Source organism: Poecilia formosa, unplaced genomic scaffold (assembly GCF_000485575.1).
Source record: "Poecilia formosa unplaced genomic scaffold, Poecilia_formosa-5.1.2 Scaffold94, whole genome shotgun sequence".
Classification (NCBI taxonomy): domain Eukaryota; kingdom Metazoa; phylum Chordata; class Actinopteri; order Cyprinodontiformes; family Poeciliidae; genus Poecilia; species Poecilia formosa.
Window position 1 is genome coordinate 1,990,326 of NW_006800033.1, and position 23,258 is coordinate 2,013,583.

General features: G+C 36.7%; 3 protein-coding genes across 5 annotated transcripts; 1 reads left to right on the forward strand and 2 right to left on the reverse strand.

Annotated features, from left to right (window-relative positions):
- The first annotated feature begins 1,011 nt into the window (after nt 1–1,011).
- Nucleotides 1,012–11,514, forward strand: map3k14a (mitogen-activated protein kinase kinase kinase 14a). Of its 3 annotated transcripts, none has more exons than XM_007558192.2 (16): nt 1,012–1,096; nt 5,098–5,379; nt 5,458–5,533; nt 5,626–5,821; nt 6,342–6,731; nt 6,804–6,938; nt 7,040–7,169; nt 7,426–7,554; nt 8,361–8,465; nt 8,556–8,713; nt 8,804–8,954; nt 9,515–9,832; nt 9,922–10,031; nt 10,291–10,420; nt 10,508–10,608; nt 10,687–11,514. In XM_007558192.2, exons 2-16 carry the CDS (start codon nt 5,112–5,114, stop codon nt 10,903–10,905), a joined length of 2,616 nt encoding a protein of 871 aa, XP_007558254.1. In that variant the 5' UTR covers nt 1,012–1,096; nt 5,098–5,111; the 3' UTR covers nt 10,906–11,514. The 3 variants fall into 3 exon arrangements, with proteins under 3 accessions (XP_007558254.1, XP_007558255.1, XP_016529890.1); XM_007558193.2 differs by lacking the exon at nt 1,012–1,096 and adding an exon at nt 3,622–3,733; XM_016674404.1 differs by lacking the exon at nt 1,012–1,096 and adding an exon at nt 3,865–3,930.
- A 2,330-nt stretch (nt 11,515–13,844) lies between these two features.
- Nucleotides 13,845–18,287, reverse strand: LOC103142241 (apoptosis regulator BAX-like). Its single transcript, XM_007558194.2, has 6 exons — nt 18,216–18,287; nt 17,583–17,631; nt 16,075–16,233; nt 15,837–15,972; nt 15,640–15,744; nt 13,845–15,210 (listed from the first exon to the last, which is right to left on the reverse strand). The coding sequence occupies exons 1-6, from the start codon at nt 18,241–18,243 to the stop codon at nt 15,112–15,114; spliced, it is 576 nt and encodes a 191-aa protein (XP_007558256.1). The 5' UTR covers nt 18,244–18,287; the 3' UTR covers nt 13,845–15,111.
- A 1,751-nt stretch (nt 18,288–20,038) lies between these two features.
- LOC103142242 (apoptosis regulator BAX-like) lies at nt 20,039–23,258 on the reverse strand. Its single transcript, XM_007558195.2, has 6 exons — nt 23,164–23,258; nt 22,752–22,800; nt 22,009–22,161; nt 21,738–21,873; nt 21,408–21,512; nt 20,039–21,305 (listed from the first exon to the last, which is right to left on the reverse strand). Exons 1-6 carry the CDS (start codon nt 23,240–23,242, stop codon nt 21,198–21,200), a joined length of 630 nt encoding a protein of 209 aa, XP_007558257.2. The 5' UTR covers nt 23,243–23,258; the 3' UTR covers nt 20,039–21,197.

Below are 23,258 nucleotides of genomic sequence, written 5' to 3' on the forward strand. Positions count from 1 at the left end.
GAGAGAGAGAGAGAGAGAGAGAGAGAGAGAGAGATAGTTGATTTTGATCCAATTCACAATCTGAACAAGAAGCAGAAAATGACAAAAGATTAATAGATGTTTTGAGGATGTTCAGTTACTTGAATATTACATTTTATTTTAAAAAACCACAAAGTTAGGATTTTAAGAAATAGGAACAGCTGAACTTTCTATTCTGATGTCCACAGAGCATAGGTTGCAGGGTTCATGAGTGAAAAAACTTCAAAATCTATCAAACTGCCATGCAAAATATTTTGCCTCATACTAAGCAGAAAAAAAAATGTTTGTATTTCCCAGGATGGTTTTCATACTAAATGAGCAATATTGTTTTCGATGTATTTCTCAAATTGATGGACTCTGCCATATCTTCAATACAACTGTAAGTCAAAGAATTAGAAGAGTTTTTTCTATTACTGAGTCAGTCACTTATATTTTAATTTTTTATTCTGACACAAGGACTAATTGGATTTAATGGCGGTATACGGGTAGCTCTATTCGAGTGAATAAAGTCTAATTTAACGAGGATATGGACTCAGTCTTGCATGTAGTAGAGAAAAATAAATAGAATGCACTCAAATTCATACACATTATTTGAAAAATTAATTCAAACTGTTTCTTTCTGTTCCTTCTAAAAAAAAGTTCGCATTTATTAAACGAGAGAAATGAAAGCAAGTTTGTTTGTATTTTGGTAAAAGGTCAACTCTCAATTGTCGATCTGTAGGACTATTTTCATCTGACGGCTTCACAAACTCGACTTTTGTTTGAAGTTGCCAAAATTTATATGGTGCCTAAAACAGGTACAGGGGCTTTACTTTCAAAATAAAAGATTAAATGTCAGTTAGAAAAACATGAACAAGTATTATCAATCTACAAACCAAAAAGAAAAACACTTAACTAACGGGTTTCTCAAATATCAGAGAAATTAATTTGGTAACGATGAATTTAAAGCTACTAAATACAAATTAGGTAATATAGACACTTTTAATTTGAAAATCCAAGAGGAAGCGTTTTTTTTTTTTCAAAGCGAGAACTCTATGCGGAGGGTTCCTTAAGGCCGACGCCTTTAACGTTGGTAACGGTGAGTTGATGAACTATTTTATTCCTCTACAGTTCAGTAACTTATCCGTGTTATAATTTCTCCGACTTTTGTTTTTATTGTTGTCCTATGTTGGCACTGTGTTGTTTTTCTAATACATGACTTTACGACAAATAACCAAAACTACAGTGGCTAAAGATGTTTTGTAAAATGGCGGAGAGACGGCTAGAAGGAAGTTATGGTTTTCAATATACGTCCTCGGCATGCATATAAGATATCTCCCAAATAAATGTATAATTTTCGTTAAATGCTCAAGCTTTTGAAGTTATATTAGTATGATGAAAGATATTGCTGTTTAAGCTCCATAACGTTTGTGTGAGCAGTTTTGATAGCCTCACGCCCATCAAGCGGATGTTTCTGATTAAACAGCTGCTGTCCTGCTTCCAGAGCTGCGCGCAGTTTTCAATTCTGACGACAATACTATAGATTGAAAACATTAGAAGTGCTATAGAAAATGATGAATTTATAAATGTTGATATTGTGAATAAAGGAAGGTTATTTTGAAATATTTGAAATCCTTTATATTGCTTTTTTTCACGTATGCTGCATTAGCTAAATAGCTCACGTAAAACTAAATCTACGTACATATTTTCTTTCAACTATAATGACATATGCCTAACTTCTAATGTCAAGTTTATTTTTTTGAGGTATTGTTTTGTATTATTTTTGCTGTTTTCTAATTTTTATATATACCAAGTATTTTTTAAATATAAATTATTCCTAAACCTGCATTCTTCCAGAGTTCATGAGTCCCACAACTTTACTGTGGTTCTAAATAAAGCCTTATACAGTTGCACATAAATTCTTTTTTTATCATGATTTAAAGAACACAACTCAATCTTATTTGTACAACTGTGGATTATTGCTGTATTATTTTAGTTTGTTTAGTTGAAATAAAAAAGTACTCTGCAAATACAAACTTGTAATAATTACATAGCTTCAGACTGTAGGAATCCTTCACCCAGTGATTAAAAGTATTGTAATAGAACAAGATGATTGCTTTAAAATTGCAGATACAGGTAGCTGTAATTAATACATTTAATGAAAAAATGTATATATTTTTACATATTTGTTAACACTAATGACAGTATGGTATGAAAAAACGGAGGTCCCCTGCCTTCTCCTAGTGCTAATTAGAAAGAACAAGTCAGAGCCAGGAGGTGGGTCTGAGTGCTGTCAATCACCTCATGCCCCTTACTCTCTGTTATGCTCAGGCTAGTTAACATGGCAACCACTAACGGTGGATAAATGGTTTTCCTGTACTGTAAGTTTTTTTTTCTTCTCTCTGCCATAAGCACATTGAGCAACATGTACATGAGGTTGATTGACAGTGCTAAATCTTTATCAGAAGCACTTGGGTTACTTTAGATACAAATACATTTGTAAGAAGAGGAAACAGAAAAACATTCAAGAACTTCCAAATGTGATGAAATAGAGAAATAGAAAAGGAAATCAAAAACATTAAGGACAACGCAAAGAGAGAAGTTATTTCCAGAGTATTAGCTGGTTGGTGATAATGGCTTATAGCATGCGTTTTGACTCTTATGTTGTCACTTTGCAATCTCCATATAAAACCTTTAAAGATCTGCCAGAATCAGATCATAATTTTATGAAACGGCAATGTCAAGAAACTTTAGAAGTTTTCTATGTTGCTGAATTGTTTCTTATCAGCACATCATGCAACTCAAATTTTTTTTTTTTTCTTGGTACGTGGCGTGCAGCCGAGCCTAGCTGTATTGTGAATTTCCTGTGTGCTGTAGTGGTTTTGATGTGAGTAAGTTGTTTTGCTGCTTAAAAGGAAAGAAAGTGAGATTGTGTCAGAGAGATAGAAGCAGACAGCTCATATGCTCACTCCAAATTTTAGATGCTGCTGACAATTTCCTGAAACGGACATGTAGAATTAAAGTCAAATATATCAATGTAATGTAATGTTTTTTTGTTTTTTTTTCCCCCAGAATAGAGAGTTTATTTTTTATTTGCGCATAATGCAAAATGTATGGTGGTGAGGCATGACGAGTCGCAGATTCAGTAGCTGCAACTTCAGGTTACTTGAAAGGTCAAAAATCTCTTCACATTTCAGGATGTCAACGATGAGTCAGAAACTCATCCCAACTCATGAGTCAGATGCAGATGTGACATTTATACAGTGCTTTGTATTTACTTAGCAAACAACTCGTTTGTCCTAACTCTGCTTTTTGTTCAAACTTAGTATTTTTACTTTGCAATTGCAATGTGTGTGCTTATTTTCTGTGTGATTTTAAAATCTTATATAATGGCCACTATGAATAGATGAAAGCTGGCATTCTGCTTATGCCACAGTTAATTCTTCACCAGAGCTGTTATCAAGCATGTCCTCCTGTAATCCTTTGTAGTTGGAGGATAGATGGAGCTGTATTGGAGTAACTAGGAGAAGGAGGGGGGATATGGGGAACTAGAGAGCATTTCCCATAAGTCATGTTAGCCAGCTCCTCCCATATTTGGCTGGCTGCCAGCATCAAACAGAGCTGGGCAAGAGACGCAGCAAAGCCTGAGCTTTGAGAAGACCATGAAGGATAAGAAAGGCAAACAAAGCAGTTAGTTAATGCCGTTGAGGTTATGCTGAGCAGATACCAGAGAGAGGTTGGTAGCACTCTGCTTCGTGCATACTGAGAGGAGTTGTTTTTGTAGTTGTGTTTATTACTTCTTTTTTTTTTTTTTTTTTTTTTCAATTTCCTTTCTGTGTCATCGGGGTGTGGTGGTGCAGCGATGGTATACGGAAGTAGCATTTTAACCGCATTGTTCTAAAAGATCTTGCAGTGCATGAAGTCGCAGCAAAGGTAATACTCAAAATTTAGTCACTGAATTGAAGTTAGGCTTCAAAGTTTTGTTGGGATGTTGGGTAGTTTAGTTGTAGGTATGCGTTTGTGCTGTTTAAGGTGTCCTAATGAAATTCTAAAAATAACAAATACATAGGTGGTTCTGTTTGTTTGAATCAAGATTTTAGTGTTAATCCTTTTGATCAGGGAATGCAATGATGCAACAAGCTGCAACTGTGCCTTCTCAACTCATTTTCAGCAGGGCTCTGATGAACATCCTTGGTTCATGTAAAACATACATTTGAACCCAAAACCGAGCTGAAGGGGTCCAACAAAGTTTTATTCAGCATAAAACTTTGTTGGTAATTTATCTTTGCTGTGTCTTACCTAACATGCTTCGTTTGACTGAAAGTGAGCGCTTGGTTTTAATGAAACTGTTGCAACTGTCAAAACAAGGCCAGGGTTTAGTTTCCTGTATTGTCTACCCACTGCAGAGTTTCAGTTTAACTTGATTTTCAAGTCAAGCTTTTTTTTTCTTTTCTTTTGAGCTTGGACTCTACAGTCCAATATGTTGACCTTTAGAAGAGCTGTAAAAAATGTTTGCCCAGTTGCTGACGTGAGACACCTCTGCTCTTTTGTCTCAACGGTTTTATGAGATTTTCTGCGTCATTGCAGCTGCTGGTTCATTAATGAAGTTGTTTTTGTTCTTAAACCAAATGGTAAGAGCTGATAAAACCAGTTAATTGATAGAATTAAAAATATATTTATTTGATTGTTCTTTTTTTCCCTCCTTTTTATTACATTTCCATAAAACTGACCTCTAATAAAAACCTTTCTAAAACATTTCAAAGACATTGGTATTTGTATTGGAATTACACATTGATGGTGGCAGAAAGCATGTGAAAGTATAGAAATACTGCAAATCCATTTTGTGGCACTGAGATCAGAAGTCACTTTTTGTATGAAAAACTATTTCCAGTCCAGTTTACAATAATTAAAGCATTACATTTGTCAAACTGCAAACTAAATGTGTTTTTAGAAATAGAGTTCCCTCCATAAAGTAAACCTCAGGTTATCAAAAAGGTCTTACCAAAATAATGAGCGTACAGTGTATTAATCTATCTTTACATTTTAAGAAGTTTATTTAACTGTCCAAAACTAACGTGACTTATTGCTCTCCCTTTCCAGATCTATCAGATGAAATGGCGGTGAGGCAGAGGCTTTTCAATTCAACCGCTCCATTCTCTGGTTCCCCCAAAACCGAGCTGAAGGGGTCCTATCCGCCCAGCTCCTGCAAGGAGCAGGAGGCGGAAGAGGAGGAAGATGATGGGAAGGACAGCAAACTGAGCTACACACAAGAAACAGGATGGATTCCAAGTCCACAGATGAAAAAAGTCCTGACGCATGGAACTGCCGAGCAAGTGGGAGAAATGCCAATAAAGACCTCTACCATCATTGCTCAAGCTGAATGTAAATATTTTTGACTTATTTAATAGGAAATAATGTTTCTACTGACTTAGCACTATTTAACACCAACATGTCTTTTAGGTGAAACTCAGGATTCCCAGGAATTCAGTCCCTCTTGTTCTGAAAGATATGTTGCCTTCCCAAATTGTTTGACCAGGTATCTCATTAAGTTTCACGGCTCTCCTTAAAGTTATCCACTTGCATTTATTGATGTACTGAAATTAATGAAAACATCCCAAATTTGCTTAGCCTTCCCTCAGAACAAAACCATGTAGCACGCCCAACTTCAGCCTTGTTCCAAAAGCCACATGTCACACAGGAAAAGAGCCAAAGAAGGCAAAAGAGCAAAGGAAAGAGAAGAAAGCAGGGGAAGGGGAAGGAGAAGCAGCGACGGAGACATCGAACGCTCTCTGGAGTCCCTGAACAAGAGAGTGGCCTGATCCAGGTGAGACGTTTGTCTGTTTTTATCCAGACATTTATTAGCATAGCACTTCCTGATATCAACTGGATTTAGAGGGTATCAGAATAAGACGCTCTTATACCAGCAGTGTTTTCTGATCATCGTAACCTTTAATTAGGTCTTATTTAAAGAAAACAAGAATGAATTTTAATCTAGCATTGATTGAATATATTGACATGAAAACACTTTGCACTTTTTATGTTACTGAATAGGTTCAGTAGGTTTACACTTCCTGCCCTCAGTAGGAATGTTACCAAGCTTGTAATTTTTTTTTTTAAGACTTGGTTGTTTCTATGCTTTATTTTGTACACTGGAAGGGATTTGAAAGGATGAATTGTCACATTTTCTGGAAGTCATAATTTCAGCCTATTAATATCCTTTTCCATGAAGCTCCCCAAATGAAATCCTGAACGTTGCCTCACATGTCCTTGAATTTTCAGCCTCTAAGCATGTAAACATTATTATTATTATATGTAAACTGTTGTTTTTTGGTTATCTTCTGTAGGAGGAGTTCTCTGGAGGACTAAGCAGCTTTAGCACATCTCGCTGTAGCAGCGTTGAAAGCCTTTTGGAGCAAGACTATGGCGATCTTTTCTACAACAGACAGATCTACCTGACTCTGACTGGCTCAAGCTGCGCTCCTCTGAACTGGCCTCACCCAGGCTTTAACCTCTCCAGCTTCCCGGCGGATGAGCAGGACATCAGCTCAGACTCCTTCAGCAGTGTGGGAGACTGCTCTCTCGCCCTTGCGGGTCTCCGAGACGTAGTCAGCCTGGCAGACCCTTGCTATGCGGGGCCATTTTTCAAAGATGTGGAGTGCGAAGCTAGGGCGAATGAAGATGAGCTTTCAGCAGCTGATTCAGAGTGCAATGAAGGACTCATCTTCAACAGTGATGTATGTTTTGTTCTTTCTTTTACATGTTTCAGAAGTTGTTCATGTAAAATTAACATGTCTTTTTCTTTAAAGAAAATCCAACCTGTGGACTTTGAATATAAGGAGGGGAGGGAGTACATCCTCTCACATTTTATCAAAGAAGGTTCCTACGGCGAGGTTCACAGTGCTCAGGATGTCAACACAGGACACAGATTTGCAGCCAAAAAGGTGAACTACCTTTTTTTTGCCAACATTTTTGTCCCCACTGTCTGATTTTAAACACTGACATGTAGGATTTCATTCTGTATCTCCATATTGTTTTAACACAGATTGCCTTGAAGAAATTCAGCAGTGAGGAGGTGGGTGCGTGGAGTACCCTCCGATCTCCTCGTATCACTGAGCTCTTTGGAGTAGTCAGAGAGGGACCAAATGTTGTCCTTTTAATGGAGGAAAAATCAGGTAAATAAACTTTGCTTTTTTTTTCTTCTTTTTTACAAAACACATTTTGTTGAGACTAAAGTAGAGACAGTTGAAATTCAACTGTACTCAAATAGTATATAATTTGTTTCGGGTTGTATAAGGTGAGGATTTTGCAATGTGTTAAATGACCATTAACACTCCTTCAGCTCCAGCTTTTCAAACTCATAAATCTTTATTAGAAAACTTTAAACTTTATAATCTAGCTTTTACACAAGATTTTATCTGTTATGTCCAGGCTCCCTGGGTCAGCTGATAATGAAGCGTGGCCGACTTCCAGAGGATTTAAGTCTTCACTACCAGTCTCAGGTTTTAGCAGCCCTGGAATACCTGATAAAGAAGAAAGTGGCACATTTGGATATTAAAGGTGTGTATTTGAACAAGTCTGATCTGAATTATGCTAAAGCTAAAATGTTAATAACGATTAATGAACTTAAACACTATCTTTATTTTATGTACTCTTTAAATCAGATGATTAATATTGGTGTGTTAATGTAATTTGAACACTCTCTTCATAGTATGTAGTGGAAAATATATAGAGAAAGTAAGAAACATTTTGACTTAGTTTTCCTCTGAAGAATTTGTGTCTTTGTTTAGTTGTTGTGTGGAACATGAGTGTCATAGTTACAGTCTAGATTTGATCTTGAGGCACCTGTGTGCTGCTGACGGGCTGGGAATTTCCCACAGCGTGAGTCACAGCCACTCTTCAGTAACGGCGCATGTGCAGACAAGAAAGAAAAGAACTAAGCAGAAGAGGCATGGGGGGATGGGTAGAGGAGCAGGAAGCAGTCAACAAGACAAGTTGGGTAAAAAAAAAAAGTACAAGTATAGAAAGCGAGACAAGTAGAGAAGGAACAGTGCAAGTATAGAAAGAAGGTCGAATAAAAGGAGGAAACAGAAAAACAGAAGGAGAACTCTAAAGGAGGAAGTGCAACAAACGAAGCACAGCCGAACAGCAGAAAAAAAAAACATGTTTTATTTTGAAGCTTAGGCGCCACCTGGTGTTCAGGATACTTTAAAAGAAATAACAGCAATTGTAGCCTCAATATTGATTCCACGTTTAAGAGCTAATTTCAGATTTTGCCCTGCCGACTGTTTCATGTCCCGTCAGAGGCTGTAGTTTGGACTATTTTATCCAAAACAAAGATTAATATGTCTGCCTGGTTCTCACAGCTGACAATGTGTTGCTGTCAGAAGATGGGAGAGACACTTTCCTGTGTGATTTTGGACATGCAGAGAAACTCGACAACCAGGGCCAGAGCCTCAGTACATCCAGAGGTAAGCATGGTGAAGCTTTAGCTAACCAGCTTTGTGATGTGTAACTCATCTAATCTTGTGTGTATTTAATGTTTTCCTTCTTTAAATCAGATCTGAAGGGAACAGAGACCCACATGGCCCCTGAGATTGTAAAAGGAGAACCCCGTGGAGCCAAAGCAGATGTGTGGAGCAGCTGCTGCATGTTGCTCCACATGCTGAACGGGTGTCAGCCTTGGACAAGATACTACACCTGTAGACTCTACCTGAAGGTGCTGCTCACAGTCACACAGACAGTAACGCTATTTATCTGGTTATTCATATCAAAGTTGAACAAAATTCTCCTTTTCTAATGTACACAGATTGCAAATGATCCTCCGCCGGTCGGAGAGATCCCACCTGACTGCAGCCCTCTCACGGCTGAAGTTTTAAAGGCTGGACTCCAGAAGGATCCAGTCAAGAGATCATCAGCTTCTCAGCTCAAAGAAAAAACCGATAGAGCTCTGAAAGAAGGTGAAGTGATTATTTAGTGTATTTTATTTCCTGCTAGCTGTGTTTAAGCCATTTAGGTGACACTAGTATGCTGCTGTGGTCAAAAATCCTACTGATAGGAATCCAATAACCTCATAGTTTATTAGATCCTTTTGATTGCAAATAAACATAGGTGACGTAGCTCTTAAATGCCCAACTTAAGCACTTGAGAGCTACTATCCCTCAAATTTTAGATGCATCCTTTATCTTACACATGAATTAAATGAATGCTCATTACCTCATCTTTTCGGTGCTGAGCCATATGATTCAGGTGTTGGAGAAGCGACGCATCCAAAGGTCAGGAGTGGAGTTGGACGCTACTGGAATAAAAGCTTTCATTAGTCCTGATTAGTTTGCACATTGCCATTCTTAGCCACCTCAACAGTGTTTTCCAGGATGTTTGGAACTTAGGAGAATAAAACCAAACTAAATTAGTTTATTACTCCTATTTAGTACATGTGTCATGATTTAAGCTTTTATCTAATCTCCAAATAGGTAATCGGAGAGTTTACTAAGTGATGTAATCGTTTTTTTCTCTGCAGTTGGAGGATTAACCAGTTCAGTCCAGGGACCCTACACAGAGCCTCTATATGTCCCAAACAAACCTCCTGATGACCTGCACCCCGTTGATAGCAGTGGTGAGTTTGAGGATGAGGAGGAACACAAGAAATCTGCAGATAAAATAATAACAGACCCAAGAACAAAAAACAAAGCTGCTGAGAAAGACTTGGAGACCAGCTTCAATGAGCCAAAGCGGGAGTCATGGAACGCTCCGCAGATGCTCGTCTCTGAGCCAAACTTCAAGAGAAACAACAAGATCACCACTGTGCCTGAACTTGAGCTTCGCAAACTGGAGCGAGGTGAGTTTTTATCCAGTGATATGGTTGTTGTCATGTGTCTGATTCCATGTCTAATCTCTGCTCCTGCTCTTTGCCTCTCTTGTTTTCAGACTTCTACCTGAGCAGTCTGTCCCAGCTTCCTTCTGCTGAGATGCAGGAGCAGCTCCTGTCTTGTATTAACAGTGACCATTATTGCAACAGGGAACTATGGGACAAGAAGGTAATTGAAATTAGAGAAACCCACATTGTTCAAATTTAACATCAGAGTTAATAAAATAATAATGTTAGTAATGTCTTGTGTGCACTTTTATAACCTCTAAGCAGCCATGAAAATGTAATTTACTCTGTTAAACTTTAATAAATAGTAACGTCTGAAGGAAAAGCCTTAATGTAGCCGTTAACGAGTCTTAGAAACGAATAGTGTTCCATTTTGTAGGTTTCAACTATCTGTTTAACTGAATTACTTTTATTCCTCCCAGGACTCTGGTCGCTGGTCCCTGAGCCCCGGAGATGAATACAGCTCTGGTTTCTTCTCCTACAACAGCCAACCAGATGTACAGGTCTTCAGTTTAGATTTGCTTGGTCAAACACCACCTTGCTGTTTTGAAGGTGAGCTAAAGCCCAGAATATCTCTCCTTCCTCCAAGTCATCCTGTAGGACAAAAGGAAACATGTCGGCGTTTTGTTTTTGGCGCAGGGGTGGATGTTTGCATCAGAGACTTCAGCCGGGAAAAAATTCAGATCAGAGAGAAACGTCGGGTTAAGATTGGCCACATCGCCACTGGCATCAGTGATCAGGTTAGACTGGGCAGCTCTCACACACTTCAGTGAGACAAAAAAGTGAAAGAAAGTGCTAAATATTTGTTGCTGTTCTAGATTTCAGAGCGGGTGTTCACCCTGGAGACGCAGAACGGCCAGCAGATCAGTCACGACGAGGAGGTGCTGGAGTCTGGTCTTGAACTCCGCTGTGTTCCTGCTCCAGACTTCAGCTCCGCTTGGAGGTGGAGGATCAAGGACGGAGTGTTAGAGATGAGCAAGAATCCTCATCTCTGTTCTACCACTGAAATGCAGCTGATTCACTCTGTCTTGAACTGATTTGATTTTCACCATCCAATGCTGTTTTAATCAGTGCTTTAAAAATAGTGAATGTTTTAGCAAAAATGTCTGATGTTTCAATTGCTTTTATTGGAGCGTTGTTTTGTAGCATTGTGTGTCTTATGTTTACATTTTGCTTTTTGTTACATGTACTTGGAGGCAACAAACGCGCCTAATCATGTACAACGTCTCAACATTTGTTTTCGTTTTTAAAGCCAGCTTCTGGCTCCATCCCTTTGGGTATTAAGTCTGTTCAGTTTTATTGTTTACAATGAAAAACGTGTTCAACATCTTGTGAAAGTTTAGGCACACTTAATTAGTGTAAAAAGACAAACATGCTTTTAAAATATGTATTATTTTTTTTGGTTTTTCTGAAAAATTGGAACTGTCAGAGCTGTTTTATCTTCTGAATTGTCAATTATGACCTTTGCATGTTAAAATGTTTGTCGTTCATTCCAGAAAGTCAAACTCATTCATTTCACACTGTGAAATATTTCAAGCCTTCATTTCTTACTTTGGTGATTATGGTTTACTGATAATAAAAATCCCAAATTCTATGTTCAAATATTTGAGTATTACATAAGATCAATAAAAGGATATCTTAAAAATAAATGTTTTCCATTTCTATACACTTAAATACTTGGTTAGGACTCTTTTGCCATGAATTACTTCATCAATGTAGTGTGGCATGGAGGGGATCAGACTATGATTCTGCTGATGTTTAATGGAAGCCCAGGTTGCTTTGAATCATTGGGTGTGGCGTCTCGTATTCCTTTTGAAAATGTTGACTGTGTTTTCGTACTCATTTGCTATGGTGACATGACGAAAAGCAAAATGTCACAGGCTTATCTTGAATAAGAGTAATCAAGTGTGAATAAAATATTAACCAAACTGCTGCCAGCTTTCCCAAAAGCGGAAAATATATGAAAATATATTTTAATTCAGCTGAACATGAGCCGTTGCATTTTTTTATGCTAAGATTTCATTTTGGGCTCAAAATCAATTTTAATCTGTACCACCAGATGGCAGCACTTTTCACCATTTAAAGAACGTAGCTGAATTCAAAATTTTTTTTCTTGAAGACTGCATCACTATGGAAGCCCATGTTAAAAAAAATCTCATTCATTATAATGAGTCACTATATTGAGATACTATATTATTTGAGATTTTTTTTTAACCACAGTGGCGCATTGCTGCTGGTAGAGTACCATTTATAGTTGTTTTTTTTCCAACTGAAATAAAGAAGATTGGGAGCCATACATGGTTAAATCACACAAAATATTGATTATAGTTGATATAAACATTTCAGGTAGAAGTAGTTGTAACATACTGACATGTTTAAAGATGGAAAAAAAATGTTTTTCATAAAGTTTTGGGAGGTGGACATTGTTTTGTTCTTAGGGATGACTGTGTTAAATTTATAAAGGACATCTTAAGGGTGAAATGTGAACAGTTTCCTATGAGAGGCCCCATGGGCAAAACCTTAGAAACTGTCTTACACATACTATCAAACAATCAAACTTTCTCACATTCACTGTCAAACTCTAACATTCACGATCAAACTCTTACATTTCATTACAACGGCGCATTTCCCGTTTATGTTTGATTCATGTTTCTCTCCTGCGGCTTTAAAAATGTAAAACTTTGTGTTAATTGATTTGCTAAAGGAAATCATGTATCTGAAAATAAATTAAAACATATTATGCGGGCAAAAAACATTATGTGGGCAAAAAATTCTGTAGAGGTAGCACATATGTGCAACATGTGCGCTTTTATTTTGAAAAGAGAGCGCCATAACTTGTGCTGTAGCGCACATTAAAATCGAGTGCAGGCTGGCTTTACTGCCATTTCCGAAGAGGCGGCTAGCTTTATCCCACTGATAGATGGGTTTTCGATGCTGGCTGTCGGCTTCTAAACACTTCTGATAATGCTGACATTACTGTAGGAGCGCTAACGATGCCATTTAAAATATTAGTTGCCTCTGTGAGTCGCTGACGCTAAGCTATTTTTCTGTCCGTGAAAACCCGCCTACTCCTGCCTGGGGTCCAATCAGAAACTGAAATTTTAAGTTAACTTCCGTTGATAGTACGTGTAAGAGAGTTTGACTGTGAATGTGAGAGTTTGATAGTGAATGTAAGAGAGTTTGATAGTGAATGTAAGAGAGTTTGATAGTGAATGTAAGAGAGTTTGACTGTGAATGTAAGAGAGTTTGACTGTGAATGTAAGAGAGTTTGATAGTGAATGTAAGAGAGTTTGCTTCCCTCCCACTTACTTGAGAAATACTACTTCCTTGTATGAGCATACAGAAAATAGGGCCTGCCTTGGGTTGAATCTCAATACAATACCCCATATGGTAACACTTTATTTGAAGGGCTGTGCATAAGACTGACATGACACTGTCATAAACATGACATAACATCTGTCATGAACATAAAGAAGTCTTTATGAATGTTTGACAGTTGTCATGAAGTGTCATTCTGTAAATAATGACACTTTTAATGCAAAGTTGCTCTAAAAGTTCCATTGAAAGTCCATTAAAAGTGCCAACTTTGCATGATTTTGTAAATTATAATTTAACGCAAAGTTGTTCATGACAGATGTTATGTCATGTTTATGACAGTGTCATGTCAGTCTTATGCACACCCCTTCAAATAAAATGTTACCAATTAAACTAAGCACTACAGGCAAAAGTTTGTCTATCAGAAAAAATGAAGTTTGTTTAAATAAAATTGAACCCTCTGTAGAGCTAAAGGTTTGGCTGCAAACGCTTTTCCCCTAAATGTAATAAAGTATTTTCGGAGGACATGCGAGTAGGAATATAAAAAAAAAATACACCAACATTATATCACAAAACATCTCTAAAACATGTTAACGTTTTACATGACTTGGCTATTTCATAATAGCACTTCATCTGAACAATGCACACAAGTAGCCATAGGAAGTGTTTTAAAAGATTTATTTTCCTTATCACAACATAACAAGTCACTGCAAAAAAGTTTTCAGGGGACCTTGAGACAATTTCCGCCCGTACAAATATGATAGAAAAGGTGAAAACTCATATCAAAGTGGTTTCATCGTAAAAAAGCAAACACCAAGGCACTGATGAACAAGGAAAACGTATAAAAAGCCTTGCGCTGCATGACCTTGCAGCAGTTTCAATAACTGTTGCAAAAATACAGTACTCTGAACGTATCAAAAGTGAGGTAAGCAGCCCACTGCTTTCTGTGTATGCAGCACAACTTCTTTCATATGTCAAAGCAACTGCTGACTCGCGACACATGGCTCTTTTATAAAACAGATTGTTTTGTGTGTGTTTTTTTCTGTATTATAGGAGTCACAGTTGCAGTGATATTCCGAACACCCAAAACAGCAACAAATTTACTCAAGAATTTTCAGTGATCCTAACAGTAACAATTCGGTAAGGTTGTGTTTCTTTTAAACGATAAGATGAGTATTTTCTAAATGTAAACAAACTTCGAACACAACCAACTGATTAGACACCCTCCGTTAGTCCCTGAAATAGTTAGAAACTTGGATTCCTGGTTGGACAGGGAGACAAGTTAACTGGGCTTGTTTTAATCTAATGCTTAAACTCCATGTTTAGATTAGTTAATCTATTAATTGTTTAAAAAAAAAAGTCATTATCTTGTCTCAATGTGACCATCTAATATGTCCATACCCGCCAGTTTGTTGAAAATTTCCGTCAGGGGGACTACTCACAATAACATATGAATGGAGATGGGCTAGCATACAGACATGATGATGATGATGATGATAACGAAAAAAGAAAGTAAGAAAGAAAGAGCACTACAACTAAAATAACAGAGAACCCACTCCATCCAGCTGAACTTTTAGTTTTAGGTTTAAGAAACATAGTACAGTGACTTTGTACCAAGTAAAAAATAAATTATTTAAAGTTCCTTCTTTGTTCAAGTCTGAAATCCTCCCTATCTTTCTGATTTTGCGCATCATGCACATCTCTCCTCCTCAGCGGCTTAACGATCACAGGGTACAACAGCGCTTCCAGTCCAGCTCTCAGTTTCACAGGAATTGTGTACGAGTTCCTCTAGCTCAACTTTTTGTTTTGTTTTCTTTTTAACTCAGCCTTGACTTGTTTCCGTTGGCCCTTTGATCATCTTGTTTCTGCTCCTGTTCTTTCAGTCGTAGCTCTCCCCGTCTTTCTCCTCCCTGCTCCTAGAGCGGCTTTCACATCTTGCGCATGACTAAAGCAGTGGTAAGAACACCGGCCAGGAAAACCCCCAATGTCTGCCAAGTGGGAGTGCCGAAGTAGGAACGAATTCCCTCCTGAAAAAAAAAAAAAAAAAGACAAAGTTTTAAACCACAACAATTATTTACACTATATTTTGCTTATTGAATTTTTGTTTGTTTGTTTCAAAAGACTCCAAAGTTTGGGGAACTATTCAAATTATTCATACAAGTCTGGATCTATACTCGCAAAGATTCTCAGAGAAATCCGATCTTAGCTTAAAAATTCTTAAGCCCTAACGTAACTGTAACACACCATCAACATTTTGTTACGTTAGGAGATCCATTAAGGCCTACAAACTTTGATCGCATAGAGGTAAAATACTAAGAAAAATCTTGGAATTGCACAAATTCTACACATTTTCCTAAAATGACATCACAAGAAGCTACTTTTACTCTTAGGATTCCTGGTGAGTTTTACACAGTACTGTTTGTAATCACAATCAGAAGTAATTAATGATTCCTTACCCAGCCACCTTGCTCTCTTATCCAGTTGATCACGTGGTCCCGGAGGTAGTCTATTGTCCAGTTAATTATTGTTCTGATGATATCAGGAATTTTGGTTACAAGGGCCTTGAAAATGGATGGGAGGAAAAAAAAAAAAAAAAACTTTATTATTCAGTAATAATTCCAAACAGAGGAACAGCAGAGGAGCTTTCACATACTTTTATGACGAGTCGACAGGCGAAGTAAAAGAGCGCAACCACTCGGCCCCAGTTGAATCTACCATCAGAAAAGATCTGATAGGCAACTTTCATGAAGACGTCTTTTGACGGGCTCAGGGCGGAGTCGTTTATCATCCTAGAGAAAACATTATTTTCTGAGTCAATTTGTGAGTGAGGGCAAGTGCAGACAGAAGAAACATTTACAAATTTTGTGTTGGAATTTAGAGAGTTCATCTACTTTTGTAGCTCCATGTTTCCATCCAGCTCGTCTCCGATCTGCTGAAGGCACTGAGCGAGCTTCTTGTGGTTTGGGTCACACAGCTCCTGTGCACCGAGCTGCTCTCTGGTCACTATGGCATTACTGTCTACGTGCCGCCGAATCCGCTCGAAAATGAAGCTACTCGGGCAAAACAGAAAGAAAAAAAAAGAAGTTTGATCTGCAGTCCAGGACACTTTTGACACACAATTGATAACACAATAATATGTTACAAAGCCACTAAAATAAAAAGCAGTTTGATCAGCAGTGGCTCTAATGCAACAGGATGTGTACAAGCCAGGTATAATCACTTTAAAATAATCTCCCACCCAAATAAACCACTATAGATTAATCTTTTTCTTTTTTTCTTTTTTTTTTCAAAATCTCTTTCTCTTACTGTTTATTCAATGTCGCATGCTGTTCTTATTTTTTTTCTTTAATTATGTAAAGCCCCTTGAAATGCCTTGTTGCTGAAATGTGCTATACAAATAAAATTGGATTGATTGATAGACCTTGAACAAAAACAATGCTTCAAAAGAAGCTCAAAAGTTAGTCTAAAGCTGAAAAAGTACAATCTCATAAAAAGTACAAGTGTGGGTTTTTTTTTAATTTATCCCAACTCCAATCCTAAATAAAATCCAACATTAAAAAGTAAATCATATTGGGCTTGTCACATTTTGACTTTCTATTAGAGAATAATATATAAAAAACATATATATCAAAAATTAATCACACTTATGAATATAATTACAGCTGTTTTGTTAAAATATGTTAAACATATGCTAAGACTGTAATTACAGACTAATGTTACAAATTTTTGTTATTGTTATAACAAAAGTGCTTTTTATTAATTATGCTGATTAGAGTCTTCTGTCTGAACACTCTGTACCCAGCATTCACGTTATTGTTGTTGTTTTTTTCTTCTTGAGAAGCTGAAACCGGTTTGATGAGCCTTAGGGTATGTTTAAGTCAGAGTGTCCAACACATAACTCAGGCGTGTCTTGAAAAAGTTGACATAAGTTCTATCAATAAAACCAATTGTGTTCATATACGATGCCGTCTTTAAAATTCTTTTGTCATTAGACACTCAGTAACATGAGTTGCCTGGAGAGACAGAAATACATTCTTCTGCTGTATTTTACCAAAGGCGAAAGAGTTTCAGGCAAAAAAAACTCATTATATTGGGCGTCCAATGTTCATAGTAAAAAAATAAATAGTAGCAGGCAGAAAACATTGAATACCATCAATAAAAGAAATGGCAAGATCAATAAATAGTCAGGACGGTTGAGTTGACGACAGTAGCATCTCCACACGGTGGACCTGCTCTATTAACTGAGCCATCCAGGGCCCAGATTAAAATGGTAATATCAACTTGAAGACAGTAATACAAGCCACCGTAATGCGCAACAGGACAAATACAAGTCGTAGTAATCACATCTATTTACAGTGTAACAGGAGAAAACGAAAAGTCAGATGCGACGTTGACTTACTCCTTCAACAACACAGCTCCGACTTCCACAATCTGATCAGATGAATTTCCTGAGAAACAAAGGTCAGGATGAGTCACATCATTCAAATGTTGATGCACCAGCGCCAAAGCGAAACTCACGCTAAATTCATCTCAAATTAAACACCAACAGCTTGTTTACTCCTACACTTCATTATTTTTCTGCTTTTCGGCTTCGAAATAAATATTTCAGATGAGACTTCCAGAGCACCATAGCATCACGTTAAACCCCAGGAGTCAGGTTTAGCTAAATAATTTCAACATTTTCTTTTCATATTCAAAATAGTCTAGCTTCCTGGTGAATATTATGGGTTTTTAGGCGTGAAGAGAAGAATACAAACGAATATCCAAATATCAATGTTTTGAGGTTAGTCTCTAAAAAGCACAAAAAAACTCTACAGCATCAGTGCTAAGACTTAGCGGTTTTGCTAAGCTAACATCAGTTCAAGCAACGGTGTTTTTTTTGTTGTTTTTTTTCGCGACAGTTCGATAAACTTGGAACTAAAAAATCCGATGCAAACCGCTAATCTGGAAGGTCTTCTACCCCTACAAAACATTTAGGAACACTGTCACAGCTTATACGAATAAAAAAAACATAGTAGATGCAAGCCAATACCTTGGTCACCTCCACCTCCTTCTGCCATTTTGCTTCTATGTCTCCCCGGCTCCTACTTCCGCACAGTCATGTGACCACATCTTTTTTTTTCTCTCCTCTGCTCCTCCTTGATGCTGATGTGACCATGATGGACAGAACTGAGGTTAGTCAGTCACTCTGTCATGATCATCTAAACAGTAGTTACTATAAACATAAACACAATGTTTTCATGCGAAATGACTCAATCTGTATCACAACTAACAATGTTGATGGTGGCCAAACAAGTATGACTTTAATTTCAAAACGTATTCATCACCGTTTTAACCATATGAAATAAAATCTACATCTACATAGTTGCAGCGTCCTCACCCTTGCAGTCGAACCACAATTTGACTTGACATTACATTTTCTTTGTTTAGTACCAACCTGCTGTCAACCATAGAAAACCCGATTAACCAGATTTAAACTGTACTGGTATAATTTATTTTGTTGTTTTCTTCTTTTCTATTATTTCTATATCATTCAGTTGCAGCCAAAGATTGCAAAGAGGTTCAAAATTATTTTGGGGCTTGGTGAGAAAGATTTGACAAGAACTGCCTTTCTGTGTTTTTACTTATCACTACGCCATGAATTATTGCAGTGGAGATTAGTCAGAGGTGTTACTTAGGGTAACATGTAGCATTATGAGTTTAAAGTGTACTGTATAGAAAATTATATGAATATGGCAGTCTGGTTGGATCTTATTATTAGAAATTGAACTGAATTTGTACTGAACTGAATGCTAATATGACCAATTCATAAAGTGTCATAATTCAGCTCTACTTAAAGAAAACTGAGTAGAACTAAAGTCCAATTAAATGTGTTGGATATAATGATTAAAGGAATATTTAACAAAGTCTTGTATTTTTTTTTTAATTGAGGTAAAAGGTGATTTTTTTAAGACATCTGGTAATTTTTTTATCAAAACATTCAATGTGTAAATTCATTTAAATGAGCAAGGATATAATATGATATTTTAATTGTCCATAATAAATATTCGCATTAATAAAACTCTGTTTTTTAAATTTATGTTAAAGTATTGTGCTTAATTTTCTTGTAGAAGGTCGTCCGCATTGATTATCCTTTATTTGACAATATTTTTCAACATTGTGAGGCCACTTTTAAAAGCAGATGTTATCTTATAGGGTGAAAATAATTCTGGACGGCTGGCGTCAAAACAGTAACTTGAGATGGTTATTGGTGTTTTCATTTCTTCCCGTCCGTGTCTAACATCTTGATAAGATCGCTCTTCCCAGTCTGTCGCACTTGAAGTGAGCTTTTTTTCTTCTTAGGTTGTCTTGAAAGTCTGGACTAACTTGAGAAGTTAAAGATATTCTCATTAAAACATTTTTCCTTACAAACCATTAAGCATACTGCACTTCCTTCAATTTAAGCCCAAAGTAAAATTAGGTGACTTTTCCATATGGAAAAGTTAAAATTTACCATAAAATGGTGGCTTGCACTTTACAAAAACAGCACATTGGAGTCAAGAGTAAACCTTAGCTGAAACATTTGATTAAGGTTTGAAATCTTGAAAGAGATAAGGAGTTCAGAGATAGAATTGGTTCAATGTATAAATGTAATATTAACAATAAAAAAACAGTTTAATTAAGAGTCTTTACAGAAGCTTTCACATTCTTTTGCCCAATTTAAAGGATCTTTTTTTTTCCCTTAAAATTTGTAATAATCAAATAAGCACTTAAATAATCTGGAATTAATGTTGAATCAATGCAAAAAAGTTAAAGCAACCTTAAAAAGGTTTAAGAATGAGAGTTCAAAGTGATGGATGCACATGACAAAAGGAGTATTTAAAAAGGAGGCATTTATTTTTTGCATTTCAACTTATGATGTGAACTTGAGGCATTTTTCAGCCTTACAAACAGAAAATGTTGAAACCTTGGAATACAACTGTTCTTATAAAAAAAAAACAGAAGGCACTGGCTTTATAATATTACAGCATTTCTATTAGTCAGATATAAAGTGCTCAGAACTTGTCAGAAAATAGATTGAACATATGCCAGAAGTTTAACACAACTTCTTTCAATGGTCACATTAAAAATTAGTCCATGACACTCAAAAAACACATGATGAACAAACCCCAATGTCCCAGAAATCGAGTAAATACATGTAGACAACAATGCATGAAAACTCAGTGTGATGATTGCATGTCATTCAATTAAAGCTTATGCTTTAAATATACCTTTTACATTTTGAAATACAGTTCACCAAAGTACTTCAGACTGAGAGCACTTGTGGTTATCAGAGCTTATGATGTACAAAAAGGCATATTCTAACAGTAATGTAGGTTCTACAAATTGCTTTTCAGACATTTGTTTTATTCAAACAATCAGTGCTTCACATGGTACTAACTGCATTTTAATATTGTAGATGTGTCGTTAGAAACTGTCCTTCAGACAACCTATTAAAATAGACAAATAAATAAGGGTGTCAGAAGATAACATCTTTCAAGAGTAATATATTTATATAATTAGCCAAATGCTTAACTCATAGACTCACAAGGTGTAACCAACAGCACATTTTAAATAAAGTGTCCACAAACTTGGAAGTGGATAGTAGTGCCTGTTCCACAAAATATGAACTGACAGTATGTTGGGTATGGATAGTTTCTGAAACAACTTGGGAAAAAAATATTCAGTTCTAGGCACTTGGAAAATGTAGTAAGTACCAAAAGTGCAAATAAATGTAAATAAATTTTCAACATGTTATGACATCTACTGAAACTCTGCTTTTTCAGCTAAAAATTATTCAGTTCACTTTTTGTTTTTTCTAAAATCCCCTGATTTTGTGTATGTAAACAGGAACACTTCTAGTCCAACTCACAATCTCACACTCGAACGGGAGATCAGGAATCCTTCCCTGTATACGAGATCCTCTTGTTTGACTCGACTTGCAGACGCCCATTATCTTCTCGTTCAACTGTTGCATCGTTCTTCCGTTTGCGCCTCATGGACGCCTCGCATTGTGGGTGATGAAAAGGGTGGTGAGAACGCCAGCCAGAAAAACTGCCACCGTTTGCCATGTGGGAGTGCCAAGGTAAGAGTAAATCCCCTCCTGAAAATATACATATGAATATTACTAACCTTCTTTTTATGACCAAAGCTCAACAACCAGCTGACAACGTCCTCAAACACGATTTGTTAGTGAGTTTCTTACCCAGCCACCTTGATCTCGTATCCAGTTGACAACCGTATTCCGGAAATAATCTACGGTCCAGTTGATTATGTTTTTTATCATGTCAAAAATGTTGTCTTCGTATGCCTGGAGAGACGTGTGGAAAGTGTTTAATTGAATTTATATATTTCAATTTAATTGAATAAACCTGTTACCTACTTGAGCACAAGTTAAACTTGCTTCCTAAAATAAGAATGATCAAATACTTCTAAAATTAAAAAGCTCAAAGTTGATCAAATATAAAAATACTTTTAACACTAATGTGTATGGCTGCAATAAATTCCCTAAGAAGAAACCAAGTGCTTCACTTACCTTCAAAACAAATAGGCAGGTAAAGGAAAATACTGTAACCACCCTGCCCCAGTTGATTTCACCGTCTGAAAAGATCCCGAGGACAACTTTGATGTAGTTCTCTAATGAGGGACGCATTGTTTGATCTTTCATTGCACTATAGGGAGGTGGGGGCGGGGAGGAAATCCATATTTAGTTAAGGGAAAGACAATTAATTCTACAACTTATATTTTTCAAAATCCACTTTTGTGCTTAAATTAGAGCTACAATCCTACCAGAAAGGTAAGCTCACCTTTGTACATCTCCATCCACTTGATCTCCAACAGCCTGGAGACACCGAGAGATTTTTTGCATCTGTGGGGTATTGAGCTGCGGTGTGTCCAGTACTTTCCGAATCATTTCAGCATTACCCAGTGAACGTCTTTCGATCTGCTTCCAGATGAAACTAAAAGGAGAACGAGGTGGGTGTAGGTCAGGCAAACAGAATGAGACACATTGCCAAGAAAGTAGCTAGTTTGTGAAGTTGTTCAAAAATAATTAAAGTAGCTGTGTACAATCATGTCATATATCTACATGACCAGGATAACAATATTGTTGATATGGGCTTATGGCATATTAGAATCTGTTCAATAATCACTTAAAGTTGTTTTCCTTATTTAAAAAAAATGTAAACAGCCACAGCAACACCTAGATTAGAGCATAAAGAAAAGTCCCAGCTAGTTAATAAGGACAGAAAAATGTCCTCCTGGCAGTTTCCTTCATCAGTTGAAGGTGCCAATCTGTCTACCTCGCAATAACAGACATTACTGGAATTGGAAACTGAAACTGAACTGATCTGAAGAGAGATAAGGTACCACCTGACTATAAATCACACTAACTGAAAAATAATACCATCAAACTTAAGGGAACACAACCCACAGAAACATAATGACTTAATAATATTTTGGTAAGACGTAATTTGAAACACTAGAACTTTGATTCTACACATCTATTTCCTTTATATGCAATCATGAACAGTTCAGTAGTGATACTTACTTCTTTAACAACACAATTAGCTGTTTCACTATGGTATCTTTAAAAGATCCTAAAAGACAAGAATCAGACAAGAGTTACATCATCGAAATGACGATATGGCTAAATCAAAGTAAAACTCATGCTTAAATTGAAAATGAAACAGTTTACTTATTTTTTAAAAAGTTATAAAAAGGCATTTTATACATTTGTCTTTATTTGTTTAAACACCCTTAACATATAGCAGAACACCCGCGGGCCATTTTTCCATTATATTTTCCGGGTGTTACAGTTAAGGGTTTTTAATTTTAGTATCATAATATTTGTAAAGTTGCCCGCAACTCCCGTAGGCTACACAAACCGCTAAACATAAGAAAGTTATCTTAAATATATCACACTGTTAGGAATGTTGTTACAAGTTGTATTTTCGAATAACCTGTGTCTTGATCGTCTCCTTTTCCTCCCGAAGCCATGTTGTTTTCTAACATTTCCGCATATAAATTTGACCTTTTCATTTCTCATCCAAGTACA